The sequence below is a fragment of the Lepidochelys kempii genome, chromosome 1 (genome assembly GCF_965140285.1).
Source record: "Lepidochelys kempii isolate rLepKem1 chromosome 1, rLepKem1.hap1, whole genome shotgun sequence".
Classification (NCBI taxonomy): domain Eukaryota; kingdom Metazoa; phylum Chordata; order Testudines; family Cheloniidae; genus Lepidochelys; species Lepidochelys kempii.
The window spans coordinates 60,670,222-60,685,697 of record NC_136380.1 but is presented as its reverse complement, the minus strand read 5'-3'; the positions used below and the strand labels follow the sequence as shown (position 1 = coordinate 60,685,697).

The 15,476-nt window shown below is 37.3% G+C and overlaps 1 protein-coding gene across 10 annotated transcripts in view; it reads right to left on the bottom strand.

Moving 5' to 3' along the window:
* Window positions 1-15,476, bottom strand: part of ZC3H13 (zinc finger CCCH-type containing 13) — a 57,964-nt gene that overhangs the window by 23,649 nt on the left and 18,839 nt on the right. For 5 of the 10 annotated variants that reach the window (XM_073344572.1, XM_073344577.1, XM_073344586.1 and 2 more), the window contains 7 exons: window positions 14,984-15,095; window positions 7,575-7,683; window positions 6,005-6,144; window positions 5,017-5,174; window positions 3,392-3,589; window positions 1,746-1,919; window positions 554-864 (listed from right to left, as the gene is read on the bottom strand). In XM_073344572.1, the coding sequence (XP_073200673.1) occupies window positions 554-864; window positions 1,746-1,919; window positions 3,392-3,589; window positions 5,017-5,174; window positions 6,005-6,144; window positions 7,575-7,683; window positions 14,984-15,095 (1,202 nt within the window). Of the gene's footprint in view, window positions 1-553; window positions 865-1,745; window positions 1,920-3,391; window positions 3,590-5,016; window positions 5,175-6,004; window positions 6,145-7,574; window positions 7,684-12,497; window positions 12,591-14,983; window positions 15,096-15,476 lie in introns of those variants that run through there. The other 5 variants (XM_073344595.1, XM_073344625.1, XM_073344639.2 and 2 more) reach the window with 4 other exon arrangements.

Genomic DNA, 15,476 nt, shown 5'->3' with positions numbered 1-15,476 from the left:
GCTATGTGGCAGAGGGAGTGCTATAATCTTCCTTTGCACTTAGCTAACTAAAAACCACGGAAGGAGTCATCAGAGAGGATTGGATGATATACTTGGGCTCTTCCTGGTGAAAGGGGAGACAGTCATTTACAACTCTAGAGTTTTCTCTCAGCTGGTCCACTGGCAGGTATTTGGCATCTTGACAGAAGACCACTATCCTACTGTGATTGGTGCAGTCACTGCCATATACAGGAAAGGGGGTTAAATGCTAGAGAGAAAAAATGAAGGCCATTCTGGACTTAAACACATATCATATAGGTGAGACCTAATACAATGAAAGAGACCTTGCCTAAACTATCATTCTTGTTAAAGTCTCTCCCCTTTGCACTATCCCTGATACAGCAGGAACAGGAGTGCTGGCATAGATGTCTGCTGGCATTTTAACCAATGTGTTGTCTCACTGCTTGGAGCACATTAGATGACACGATTAAAATAATCAGGTTTTTAAATGGTCAGCTAACTACAATTTGGGGGCAATGTAAAGCGTTTCTGAAAAGCATATTCTTCTTCGTACCATCCCTCCTTTCGTGGCGTCTATCATGCGACTGTGAAGTCCGGTCACGATCATGCCTCCCCTTCTCTCTCCCTGGGGATTGATGTCTTGAAGGACTTCGCTTTCTCTGAGGAGAGGATGAAGAGCGCGGGGGATAGGGAGAGGAAGAACGCCTCACAGGTGGGGAAGTTGTCCTTTGATAGGCTGGAGAAGGAGTTCTTTTACGGCGGGGGGAAGGGGAATGTCTTTGAACAGAGGAGCCTGATTGTGATGAAGAGGAGTGATGTCTTGATGATATGGGAGAGTGATGCTGCCCTGGTGGGGAAGCAGACCTGTAGGACACATCATTAAAATAGTCACCACATGCACTTTTTTATGATACTATAAAAATAAATAATAAACCCTCAATACAAAAAAAAATATTGAAAAAAATAAAATAATTTCTATATTCTCTGCCCTCTAGCCATCAACTGGAAAATAAAATCCTTCTAATTTCTAAAATATATAAATTGCATTCCTCTCTCCCATGCATATCTACTGTTATCTCAAAAATAAGGATACTTTAAGAGTTTGTTATAACCACTCTATATTCCTAGTTTGATCTTGAGATAATATTCAAGAGCAAGTCATCCAGAAAAAAAACCTAAATATTTCAGGGAAAAAAAGCACCTTCGATTACACGACAAAAACTTTGTTGCTTATGAAACATGCAGTTTTCCCCAACAACATAGCTATTTTACCAAATATGAGGTGCTTTCAAGAAATCCTGGTAACATGCAGCAGACAAATTATACATTTTCTTTCTTGGGTACATACTCTAAGTATAGCTATATACAGCATCCCTGTGGCAAGAAACACTGACTTCTTAATTTCTGTTTTTGACAATTTAGGCCCCAATCCTGCAAACTCTTATGCACGTACATAACTTTATTCACCTGAATAACTACACTGAAGACAACAGAACTACATATCTGCTTAAAGTTATGCGGGTGAGAAAGAGTTTGAAGGACCAGGGATTCACAGCTACTCATGTTAACAGTAAAGTAGATTATTCTTTAACACTGCTACTAGGGTAAATAATTCTGTATCAAAAGGCTCACGTTTGGAAAGAACACTGATACCATGTAATCTAACCAAAGAGAAAGTGACTTGATATGGTGGCAGGAAAGTTTTAATTGTTTAGGAAAATAAGAACTATATATTAACTTCCCACCTGCGAGAGGGTGAGAAAGTATGCTTGTGTGTAGTTGACTTGGCTGGAGCTCGGGAGGTTTGTCTTCTCCTTGAGGCAGGAGGTGAATATTCTCTGGAAGGAGAGGAATTACTGCCAGAATGATCAGCAGGACTTGGAGAACGCTTCGGTCTATGGGAGCCTTCTGAAGGATCTCTAAGAAACATAGAAGTAGCAGCTTGTTCAGCATGCACAATATGGGATCAGTATATCTCCAATCAATTAAAGTCAGCTCCAAGACCATACCCATAGTAGAGGATCAAGAATTACTTCTGGTAGAATAATCAGTTCATCATATATGAAATTATGTTCATCATATAGTGCTCTTCCAGAAGATCCCATTTAATATATTTTTCAATCTAATACAAAGAGGGTGAAGCCTGAACCCTTCATATTATCTGTAATTTGTTAAGCAGCTAGGTGTCAATACAAATAGGGAATTTGTTGTTTTTGTTGCTTTAATTTAATGAATTCTGTAAAATCAGAAATTTACTATTAAAAAGTTCAGACACGTTTTCGGACCTTAATGATGGCTTCTGAAGGAAGAAAAGGACTGCTGGTATCTTGAACTGCCATTTGGCTTACTGAAAGATCAGGAGGATTTCCAGTATTTGTTTTTAATATTAAGTAACTTTAAAAATTCACACACAAAGGTCACTGACATTTTTATAACAGGGCTGCAGCCACTGCCATGGAAGTACCTGCTGCTATCATGGTACCACACGCACACAGGCTCCTGCTTCTATCACAGCTGCACTGAGTGCTCCCCACTACTGCTTGTGACCTTCTGCCACTAATTACAGAGAGGGGCATAACACTGCCTCAGATCCAACCACCTTTCTGAGTCTTTTTACTTTATCAGCTCATGACAGAATGCAAAGGTCTTCCTAAACTCCTTAGCCTTCACAAAGTAATAGCAAACTGCCCACTATACATCTTATTTTTGTGTGAGAGAGAATATTGGGGGGGAAGGGGGCAGGAGAGGGGCAAAGAGAATGAATATGACCTTCCTTCCCCAGGTGGACATATAGGTATAGGGATGGATAAGGTGGGCAGGTATTAGGGTGAATACAGAGAATGTAAGCATCCCAAAAGGTAGGGACTTTTAAGAGTCAATTTTTGAAGAAACAGCATTGCTAAAATACTAGATTTACTAAATGAGGCTTTAGGGACAGGAGAATGCCTCCTAATGGCCAATTTGCGGAATAATAGTGTTTTCTCTTCATAGGTCCACTGACCTGATATTCTGAAGAAGTGAAGTAGTATACTTCTACAAGGGGAAGTTCAAGGTATAATGGAAAAATTATGGCTTTAGAATGAAGATATGAGGAGGACCCCAGACTGGACCACCAGTCAAGGTCTGACTCACTGATGGAAAACATGACAGCTACTTCAGAAGAGCATCTCAACAAGTTATTTTTATTAAAGTGACAACTATTAGCTGTAGTTTATTAGTCCAATATACAATGCATTTATTATATTTAATGAATTCAGAGAAACGTTGGCAGCAAGTCAAATGTAAAACCCTCTCTATTTAGTGCAATATGAACTACAGATTTAACAGAAATGCAGACAACCTAAGCAAGGTTACATTAATTCTAAAAACCTAATAATGCAACAGAACTCACCTCTGTTTCTCTTTTTTCTCCTTATGTCTTTCAAAGTCACGTCCTCTCTCTTTCCCCTCTCTTGTTTTTTCTTCTAAACGCTCTTTTGCTTTATGTTTTTCTTTATGCTTTTTCCCCAGGGGAGTCTCCTCTTGTACTGGAGGAGGTGGACTAGGTGTACGAGGACCCTTCTTTTTATTCTGGGTGCTTTTGGAACTCCTAAATGTATCAAAATACCAGAAAAAGCTATTTACAAGACTAAGTAAAATATCTGTTAATCACTCAGATACGAGCAGCACCAATTTACAGAGCCAAGCGCTTTGAAGCTTTTGGGGCAGACTTCTCTATTCCATCAGCAGATAGTGGCACTTACAGCTGTACTTGACTGAATGGTGAATATAAAGGAAAATTAATGTCAAGCTCTCCTTTGAAGTCTCCCATAGCCATTTGAATTTATAACCCTTATTTCTGAAACAGGCTTGCAAAATTTGGAACTGCTCCCAAATGTGTAATTACAGCTTCCAAAGTTACAATGCCCTTGTAAAACTGCATGCATCAAAACACCAAAATCATTTGCATCTTGTCCGCTTAACACTAGATTCTGCAACTGCATACAATACATCTGTGTACAATACACTGCAGGGTCAGTGCCTTAAATTTTAAGCTGTTTGGGGTAGGGATCACTCATTCCTTGTATGTAAAGCATCCTACCATATTTTCAGGAGCTTTATGAATAAATATTGAACATTTTATTTCCACCATGAATTATAAGGAAATGCAAAGGTATTTCCTTACACCCATATGTATTTTTCATAAGTCAGTCACAAACAGATACAAACATATTAGTACCTAGATGTCACTGCATCTTAAAGTACTGTAGCAAGCAATCCCTTATACTAGTCTTTTACAGCAAAACCAACATTTACGAGTATTGTGCCCTTATTTAAGCATAACTTGCTTCAAAGGCAATTTGCTTGGCAAATATAGGTGCCTGTTTTTGTATTAGGGTTGCAATTTTCCTCACATCTAATGGAGCTAAACATGGATTCCCAGGTTCTAGAGTCAGCAAGATCTTTTTTAGTTGATTGATTTTTTTGTGGCAAAAAGCCTAGTTGTAACAGCCTGTGATTTTGCCTACTTCATTCCCTCTTGTCTCCCTTTTCCAGTGCTATAATGCTCCAGCTCACTCCTTAACCTAGAAGGTCAAGTATTATCTCTTTTATAGCAATATGTAGTGTCAACAGAACACCTGACTCGGCAAACTTCAAAATTTCAATTCTATCCTAGATTAACTTGCATTTAACCACCACCAACACCCCACACCATTGAACAAATGTAATTTGATTTCTATTTAGATTTCTCCAGTGTATCTCACAGGCTCTAAGCAGTTCACATCATTTAAAGAAACAATGTTCAATGAAAAATCTACAAGTTACTAAAATCAATGGAGACATATATTTGCTGCCTTGTCCCAGGGATTTTTGTGAACTCTGCAAAAATCTACAGTTTCAAGACTGGTTCATTGAATCCATACCTTAAGGGACAATGAAAATGAGTAGCTATATCCACTGATTAGCACAAAACATTTCATAATGTATCGACATACCACCCTGTTCCCTACCCATAATGTATGTCTACCTACTGACCTCTGCTGGTCCAAAAGCGGTGAAGACACTGTAGAAGTCTTCTTCTCTTTCTTACTAACTGAAGATGAAGATTTGGGACTTGACCTTCGTTTTGGAGATTTAGACTTTCTTGGCGAAGGAGATGGTGATAATTTAGATCTAACCACCTCTGGAGAAATCTTGGATAAAGAAAAAGTTTAAACTACAACCAAATACTCATGTGCTGTATATGTATCCTGAATAAGGATCCTAATATTATTCAAACTTTAGATAGTAATAACCACTGACACACCATCTGCCTCAGACATACTAACCACATATTTCTGCAGAAGTAGTTAATTACATTAGTATTAAAATATCTTAAAATAAAGCTGATCTTAAAGAAAATGCTGCACAAATGACCTACAACATAATTAAACGACAACCAACAGATCATTACATTTCATATCCATAAAATGGCTCTAATTATTACACTAAAGTTAGCCTGAAAAATTGCATTCCAGTAAGATTTACCTACAGTCCAAAAATTCTGGCTCTTAAGGTCCCCCACCCCAAACAGACATTCTTTCCAATTATGAACCACCCACCAAGATTATGCCTAATAAAATCCAGTGTAATATGAAGACTGAGGGCAGATGGGGGATTGACGTAGATAAAATGGTCCAGACTGAAGCATATGAAATAAATTCACAGCTCCTAAACCCCAATGGGGGCAGACATGGAGAAGACCTCTCTCACATGTACTTCACAGGTTTCAGGACAGCCAGTTTGAGTGTACAATGATTTGTGCCCCGAAGTTCCTCTCCTATCTGCCTCCTTTCCTGTCTACACAGAAAGGCTAGCCAGAACACAGCCCTGTATTTGTAAAGTTATGCCCAACAGTCATTTATCATTTGCCCCGTGGTAACACATAGAGGCTCCAGTCATGTAGAAACCAATTAGGACTCTAAGGACATAAAATGGTTGTTGATTAGTTATAAGAACACATGCCTATTTTCAAGATACAAACCTCCTTTTTAATGACTATTTCCTCTCGCTTCTCCATGTTTTCCTGTTCCAGCTTCATGAGTTCTCTCTGAATCTTTTGACGTTTCATTTCCAAAGACAGCTCATGGTCATAATCATAATTAACTTCTCCATTATCAGAGTCTTTATTTAAAAAAGATGACAGGCAATATATGACATAAGTGGTCTTAAACAGTCATACTTCTCAAAAAACATCACACCCGAGTGACTTATTTATGCACACCTAATTTTCTAACGTAGACCAGGCCTTATACTTCGATTATAAGCACTTTGGGACAGGCAGCATCTTTTTGTCCTATGTTTGTACAGAACCTAGCAAAACACATCATAATATTCAACTACTCACAATAGCATGACGTATTTCATAGTTATGTAGATATCACTTAGCTTCACCGGAAACCAGGATAACTTCATAGTAAGTCAGAACAAGTCAACTATCTCCCGCAACAAAGGGAAATGGAACAATTCTGGTGGAAGATCACCACTTCTGTCTCAATCCAAAAAACAGTTGGTACAGTTTTTTAGTTAAATGAAAGCTAAAAAATGAGTGCTTGTGACTGAGATCCTGGACACCAAAATCCTCTTTTTGACAACAGAACAAGGAGCAGTAGTAAGCTTTCTTTTGTCACCCTGACAATGGGCTTCAACAATGACCTATATGGGCTATGTGCAAACATAATTTAGTTTTTGTGCTCAGTGAGACAGGCAAACATAAAAATTGTTGCAAAATGGAGTCTTTTTTTTATTTTAAATGAGGTAAACACACCTAATTTCACTGATCAGCTGTTAATCAGCCACAACTGATGTAAGCTGGATTTGAACCAGTGACCTAGGTATGAAAGGCCCTGCCAGCCAGTCAGTGGCTGAGGGCCAATTTCTTTTTGCTTATGTACTGATCAAACAATTCTATGACTGATGTCTTGTTCATCCAGTTTCAAAACAGATTGAGAGAGAAGGCAGACAGTAACAACCTCTTGTTTTGTATTATATTTAACTTGGAAGTATTAGATTTTTAATGGCAGATGTCAGTAAATGTTGATTTCACAAACCAACAAATATTTCTATTGATAGGCAAAGTAAGAAAAATGCTGCTTGAGAAATCAGAGTTTGATTTAAGGATATTTACTTTGTACATTTTGACATGTGATCATGACATCATCTGATTGTAATGCTTATAAAGCTTTAATTTTTTTAATATTAATGTCTACTGCCATTAAATAATTGTCTGACGCACTCAATTTCCCACAACTGTGAAAATTTAAATAGATACAAATCTTAAAAAATGCTTAAATATAAACCAATATCTATTGAAAGTATAGAGAAAAAAAAGTCAAATTCCTGCCAACCCTAATTATATGACTTGATCCAATCCCAACCACTAAATTTATTCCTTGTCCACAGATAAATTGAAACAATCCTTATTCATCAATAATTCATGAATAGTCAACATATCAGTCCATTGGAATGGACAAAACTTTCTACAACCTGAGAATTTGTAGTATTTGGAATATTGTAATAGATTAAATGGAGAGTCTTACTTGAATTCAATTTACCTTCTCTATTTGTTTCCCAGTCTCCATTTTCCTCTTCACTTTCTGGAGTCCTCTCCTTCGTAATTTTGATGTCTTCCTTCTCTCTATGCCTTCCTCTTGAAGATTCTTTCTACAGGGAAAAAATGCTGAATTAGAGTAACAATTTTTTAAAACAGAAGCCTACAGAAGTCAATAAATTTGCACAGTATTTTGTGCTTTATAGAAAGAATTAAACTAATTGTTTTCTTTAGTTCGATTAGTCTAAATATCTTCTCAGCTAAGAAGCAAATTACACTGGGAAAATATTCTAACGTAATTTCACGTAATCAGTGGGTCGGGAGGAAAAACATTCATACAGGTGAAGTCAACAAAGACTGAAGGGTAGGCCAAGAAAGTGATATTTACAATGGAGACTGAAAGATCAGATCAGTTTTAAAGACCAGAAATTTTTATATGAGAAATTTAGTAAACATTTAGAAGTATTAGAACAGCTAGAAAAAGAGTAATACAATTTTAAATGAGAATGGTTATGTGCAATTTACAATTCAGCACCTGAGGATTGAACTGACAATGGATAACTAACTGCCTATTCCTTTAGAGGCTAAAGCCTGTGGAAAGTACCAAAAAGCCCTGTGTGGAGGTGGGGTGGGGAATTAAAAACATATAATAGGCTAAAATTTTCCTGACACCTTTACATCTCAATTATGTATTTTACTGGCCTAAACAAGTTAAAGTCTTTCTACATACTGTAAGGGCACAGAACCCCATGGATCCACAAGGAAAACAGAGGTCAATCTTACAGAAATAAAGTCACCAAAAAGACAGCTAGCCTTATGCTGCTCCTCTCCGCTCACCCAATCCCAGTAGCCAATGACAGCTGCTCTTGAGCTGCACTGTCTCTATGCCTGCTTCCCAGAGGGCTTTTTGGAGGAGGAGTATACTGCAGATCCACCACTTTCTCTCTGCCCCACCTCCTACAAATGCGGTGCCTATTCTGCCTCTTTTTATGGGCCTTCATTACAGACTTCTAGAACACTTGCCCAGTCAAGAAAAAAAGTTACCCAGAAACCAACTCGGACACTTAATTTCTCTCTATTGGTAGCTTGAACTGGGTTTGATTTCAGACCTCAATCAGCATCTTAGAATTACAGTAAGGAAACGAGATCACATAATCACTCCCAACTGCACAACATTCTATTTCCTGGTTTTTGCATTAATAGTTTTAAATGTAGTCTCAGTTAAGATTTCCATAGCTTCCAAGGCCAGAAGGGACCATTATGATCATGTTGCGTGACCTCCTGTGGACCACAGAACTTCCCCAACACAGGCCATAGAACTTCCCCAAAATAATTCCTAGAGTATATCTTCTAGAAAAATTTATTTTCTTTTACAAAATGCACTACCACGTGAAAATACTGTGAATTTATTTGACACTGCCATTTCCGAAATAAATATGCAAATGTTTATTTCAGTGCACAGCTATCTGAAGTTTCTCTTTGATGCACTGTTCAAAAGTTAAGTGAAATGCTTTCTCAAATGCTATACACATTTTTTCCTCAGACAAATTGTTTCGAACATGTCAAAGGCAATTATTATTTAAGAACTCAGGTGAAATTTAATTAAAAGCAGCATGTGTTATATGAAGGGCTTGGTTTTGAACTGGTTTTATTTTTTCCTTATTCATGGTTGGATATCTCAAAAATGCTAGGCCACATCCTCAACTGGTGCAAATCACATTACCTTCATTGACATAAAGTGGTGTACACCATGTTCACGTCAGCTGAGCAGCTGACAATAACTTATCAAGCTTTCTAAGAAAAATTGCACCTGGTCTAAGGCCAAGTATGGAACATTTCAGCCAAAATACACATTTCTGAAAAAGACAGCCCTATTACAGAAATCTCTTAGCTGTGCAAGTCTATGAACGAACATCATTTGCAGCCTTTTTCCCTTAGAGATTCTTCATTTTCCAAGGTTCTTTTCCATCCAGTCTGCAAACACCCTCTTTTATAATGCTGACAGCCTACATTCACCATTAATTACCTGCTACTTAATTAAGCAATAATATTAATGGAATGTGACATTGATGCTTCAGTAAAAATCTGAGAGTGGATGTAACTAGCAATTTGAAGTTTGCACATATAGTGGCAGATCCTCCACACATTGACTCCAATACACCTCTACATTCTCAAAGCCTATATACAAAATAACTTGTCAGCATAGTAGGTGCACTTATATGAGCTAGAAGGCCTGAAGACCAACACAACTTGTTAATACAACAGAATGTTTTATCCTCCAAAAATTAAAAGCTGTATGCGATATACTTTGCCTAAATCTCTAATTCATGTATTACTGGAGCCCAAATTGCATTGTTAACTATTATTGCAGATCTACAACCAAGTCTAAGCCTCAAAAACAGTTTGCTTATATTCTTTCCTCTAAATAACAAAATGCAGAATGGCGGTTGTGATGGGACAGTCTGCCCTCTATAATATAATGGGGAACAAGCATGTTTGTGAAAGTAGTTCTTCCTTTAATTACCGATAAATTCAGTGAAAACAGCTACACAATCAGTTATGTGAGTAAGCTAACTTACGATTATTATTCTAGTTTAAGAAACACACAGTACACCTGTAGTTATGCTAAACAACTTCATCCTTTCAGTTGTCAAAAGAGATCAGAGCTTAATAAGCAGAGCATTTAAGAAACACCACTCAATTTATACATTCCTATTGTTGAATATATGTATTTTTCTAGAGGACAGAATTAAAAAATCTAAGTTATTATTTCCCTAATAGGTCCTGGATACATACTACTTCCATGAGACTTAGAACACATCCAGTGGCAAGTCTTCTAGTTACTCATTTTAGTTTTATTTCACGCAAAAAACATTGTTTTTGTTCCATCAAAGTATGCACCAGACTTGCTGAGAAACCCCGCAACCTTATTAATGTTGCCCTTTCTTCAAACTTCCCTACAGGGAAGGTACGCTCCTCATTATTTGGTAAACACCTCTGGGCAAAGATTCTGCCTTATCTGTATTTGGAAGGATTTAATACACTTTTGGGTGCATTGTAAAACACTCAACCCTTTCCGCAGATTGTGAAAAAGGAAGTGCTTGCTCAGAAAACTGAGCAAGAATAGAGCCTTTCACAGCACTTTAAAATTTTTATCTTCTATAACAACTTTATTAATGGAACCATGCTGTAAGCATAGACAATAATTGAGTAGCCCCCTCTCCATTTGGCTTCAGAGGCACAATGGGATCATTCACAAAATGTAGCTACTGGAAAAGAATCTGTTCCCCAGAGGTATGTTTACAGATTAATGGCCTGATGCAGAAGTTAAAGGGATCTGGTACTTAGAAAAATATCAGATCTTAAGGGACCAATTCCGTGAGATGCGGAGTACACTGAGCTCCTAGTTAAAATCAGAGTTGTAGGAGCTCTGCCTCTCAAAAAAGGTGTGCAGCACCTCAAAATTGGACTCTTATGGCCTGATCCATACCTAGAGCAATTTCCTATTAAAGTCAATGAAGTTTGCCTGGGTAAGGATGTCAAGCCAAGAAGTTTCATTACCTTACTAATGTTAATTGAGAGAAAGTTCATGGTTCTTCTGTATCCCGCAATTCTTTTATACTAAATGTCTTATGCTTACCCGGTGTAGTAATAACCTATCAGTACATGTGCACACAATACTAGTATAAACTGAAATATGTACACAGATTCTAAACCACAGAAGGTTTGGCGTTTAGTACAATTAAGCTTCTACTGATTGTAGCTAGAATCTTTTGGACAAGCACAACACTATTTAGCTTTCATAACATATGTTACACTTCAAAGCACTGCACAAATACTGATTAATCTCCAAAGCTCCCGACTGAGGTAGGAAGGTACTGACTCCACTTTAGAGAAGATAATGGAAAACAGAATTAAGGACGTTCCCTATGTCAGCAAACCAGTGGTAAAACGGATTAGAATTCAGGTGTTTTTGTTCTAAGAGGCCCTTATTTGCTGCATTATTAGACTCCAATGGTCTCTCTCATTCACATGGTCAGTAATTCCATTCCAGTCACAAACATGTTACTACATGCTGGTATCTGTTCTCACATCAGACATTCAGATACCACAGTGATAGACAGAGTATAAGTACATGGATTAGACATACATACGCCTTACATTCCTCCCAATAATCTTGCCTAACTGCATGCTTTAAGACCTTCTCTCCCTCTCAGCTTCATGCTGCCTCTGCTCTTCGAACTGCCTCCCACTACGTGCACCAACCCATCCACACTCTTCATGTTTTGTGAAATTTCCCAGTATCAAGCCCCCAATTAGAATGCATCTGCTCATATTCACATTTGAGCTGCTCTAAGTATTATACTTGTCTAAATTAGATTGTAAGCACAGTGATCTTGTCCCATTATTCATAAAACATTTTGCATACACTTACTTATATTTGCATACAAAATAATTCCATATAAATATCTAGGAACATAGGAATAGCCAGACTAGATAAGAGCAGTTGTCCACATAGTCCGGTATACTCTCTCTGAAAGTGGCCAGGAGCTAGATAGGTCCAAGGAAGATGCAAGAATGCCCAAAATGGACAATTATGGAATATCCAGTTCATATGGGAAGTTTCTTCCTAATTTCAGGCAGTTATTCATTAGCTGAAGCATGAGGATTTATATCCCATCTAAAAAAAGTTTTTTTCCCCCTATCTAATGTAACTGTCTAGTCCTTTTATGAAACATACTAAACTCTTGGACTGTGCCTTATGGCAATGAGTTCCCCAGGTTACTTACACATACTGTAAGAAATTTCCTTATTTTTACATTTGTCGTCTTTTAGTTTCATTGGAATACTCCATGTTCTTCTAGTATGAGAAAGTGTAAACAGGAGTGCCTAATTTACAATCTATTTACCGTTCATTATCATATACCTCTATCACGTCCCCGCTTATTTGGCTCCTCTCCGAACAGTGCCATTCTCACCTCATTGTTCACCTTCCAGACATCATCTTCTATTATATCTTCTTTCAGATGGGGTGATCAGAAACAAACAGTGTTTCAGACGAGGGTGGACTATTAATTTACATCATGGCATTTTTTAAGAATTATTTTCTACTCCATTAATTATACATCTTAATATTTGTTTGTTGTTTTGACTACTACTGCACATTGAACCATGTTTTCATTGAGCTATCCACAATAATCCCAGGTCTTTTTCCTGAGTGGTTGCAATTACTTTAAAACCCAGTAATGTGAATGAGTGCTTTAAGTTACTCCCTTTAATGTGCATTACCTTGCATTTGTTAACACTGAATTACATCTGCCATTGTACTGACCCAAAACGGCTTCCTTTTTAGGTTCCTGTGAAATTCCTCATAATTGTCCCTAGTTTTGACTAACCTACATATATTTTTTTATCTTCTGCAAATTGTCTTCTTACTGTTCAACCCTTTCTCCAGAATCTCCTTGAAGCATTCCATTGTGGAAAACTGACCATTTCTTTCTTTTTGTCTTCTGTCTCTTGGCCAGTTTCTAATCACACCTTGACTGTTTAGTTCTTTCAGAAAGCTTTTGTTTCAAGAGAGGCTACTCAAGTCCAATTTATGTCAACCAGTTCTCCTTTAGCCACTATTTTGTGGACAAGTTTCAATTCTAGTAGAATAAAGAAGTACAATTTTAATTTACAGGAGCGGTGTTCATTTTCCCTATCATATCATATTCCAAAAAGTGTTTTGTAACTATCTTTACTTATTTCAAAATAAAGCTTACTAGTTTTTGATTCTCAACTTCACCTCTAGAGGTTGCTTTTTTTTTTTTTTTTTAGATCCAATTGCGACCGTCCAGTCCTTTGGAATAGTAGCTGTTATAAGACTGTATATTTTCGTTAACAACTCAGTCACTTCATCCTTCCTTCAGAACTCTTGGTTGTTTACTGACTGGTCTTGGTGACCCATTGCCCTTTATCAATTTGTTCCAGCACCACCTCTTTTGACAACTCATTCTGTGACTTTGCTTCATCTTTAATACCTGAAAAGAGTATGTCCAGAGTAGCTATCTCCCCAACATTGCATCAATCTTCACTACAGGCAAAGGACTAGTTTTGCTTCTCTGCGAAGTCTTTATCTTCCTTAATTGCTCCCTTTACTCACTGGTAGTTCAGCAGATCCACAACTTCTCTTGCAAGATTCCTGCTTTTGATATACTTAAAAGATTATCTTGGATTTTTTGTGTGTGTCTTCGGTTACTACAGGAATAGAATATTATAGCTGCCTAGTTAAGTGCTCAAAAAACGTCCACACTGAGGTTGCACACAGCAACTAAGTCATAACACCTTTTTTTATTCATGGGAAAAATACACTTTTCCCACTCTCGTTGTACTCAAGAACTGAACCATTTTTGCTCTAACTTAAAAAAAAAATCACCTTAGTGTAGAGAGTTGACAGCACTGAAAATTTCAGCAAGTTATCAGCAACTGAAAACAAGGTTAGAATGGAAACCATTATGTAACTTTAGTGACAGCAGTTCCTGTTGATTCCTTTATAGCAGTCTTTCAAATTTCCACTTACATACAGCAAGGAACAGACCCAGAAGAGAAATAATGCCAACAACGCTCGCAGAATTCAAAACATTCATTTAAAAACAAAAAGGTTTTAGCCCTTTTGGTTGTGAAAAAAATTTAAATACTTAAAAGTAAACCAATGTTCCAGCTGTTGTCCAATTGCAGAGGAGCTCTACCAACTTTGTCTCTCTTCATTAGCAATGTCAGTGGAGGAGAAGGTGATATAGACTTCGCTGAGAAAAAAATTGATTGGGGGAATGGGATTGGACGATGGCAGAGAACAAGAATTGGTGAATTTGTTGCAGAGGTAAAAACTGATGAACCAGGGTGAATGATGGGAAAATAGCAGGGGAATGAATACATGGAGTAGTGACTACATGGGCTTATGAAGGGGGTGTTTTCTGATAAGCAAGATGGAGTTGGGGGTGACTAACAAGTAAATGATGTGTTATAATGTGAATAAGGGTGGGTGCTTTATACATGTCAGTGTTTAAAGTAAAAATGAGCTAGTAGGTGTTTGCCGGGGCTGGTACATTTTACTGACAATTTCAAAAGGTTCTGCTATATTGTTAAATAGCTTCCATGTTTCACACTGGAGGTAGCTAAATGTCAAAATTTTATAATATGCATTTCAGCTTGTGGAATTTGTAAGGAATTCTGGTAACTTTCAAGACACTACTATACAGATGCACGATAATATTAAATACTAAATATTTAATATAAAATATGAAATTAAATATTTTATAACACATTATGTTATTTATTTAATATTAAACAATTCACAATGACCATGTTTCTGAAACACACTAACCTACTGCTATTGAGGGAGGCTGGATATTCCATGCCCTCCATTCTTACCCTAACGGGAGAGGACGATTCCTCTGTATTTCGTTTCTGTGGCTCAGTCTCCACGTCCTGACGCTTGTTCTTCATTCTCTCCCGAAGATCCCCAGTGGGCCTTTCTGGTGACCTGTATAAGGCAGAAAGACATATGATGTAGCCACTTCCTTTTAAGGAAAAGGACACTCAATTTCCTTTACTGATTTTTGTAACTAATTTTTATAGAAAAATCTGTTCACAAAATTTGATTTTAAGTAATTCAGTCATGACGCCTAAGATCCCCACCCAGCAAAAGTGAGGAAAACTAGTTAAATCTTAATGGGTTTGGTGTTACTAAACAGCTTTCGGAAATTAAAATCACGTAACAGCTTCCTAGCAGTCAAGAAAGACTGAACTTCAGGAATGGGTTATTTTTTTACTGGAAGCAAAATGACTTGGTACAATATTGTATTACTAGTCCAATTAAACTGACATATGCAGGGCTGAGTGCAGCTTATAACTCAGATGCAGC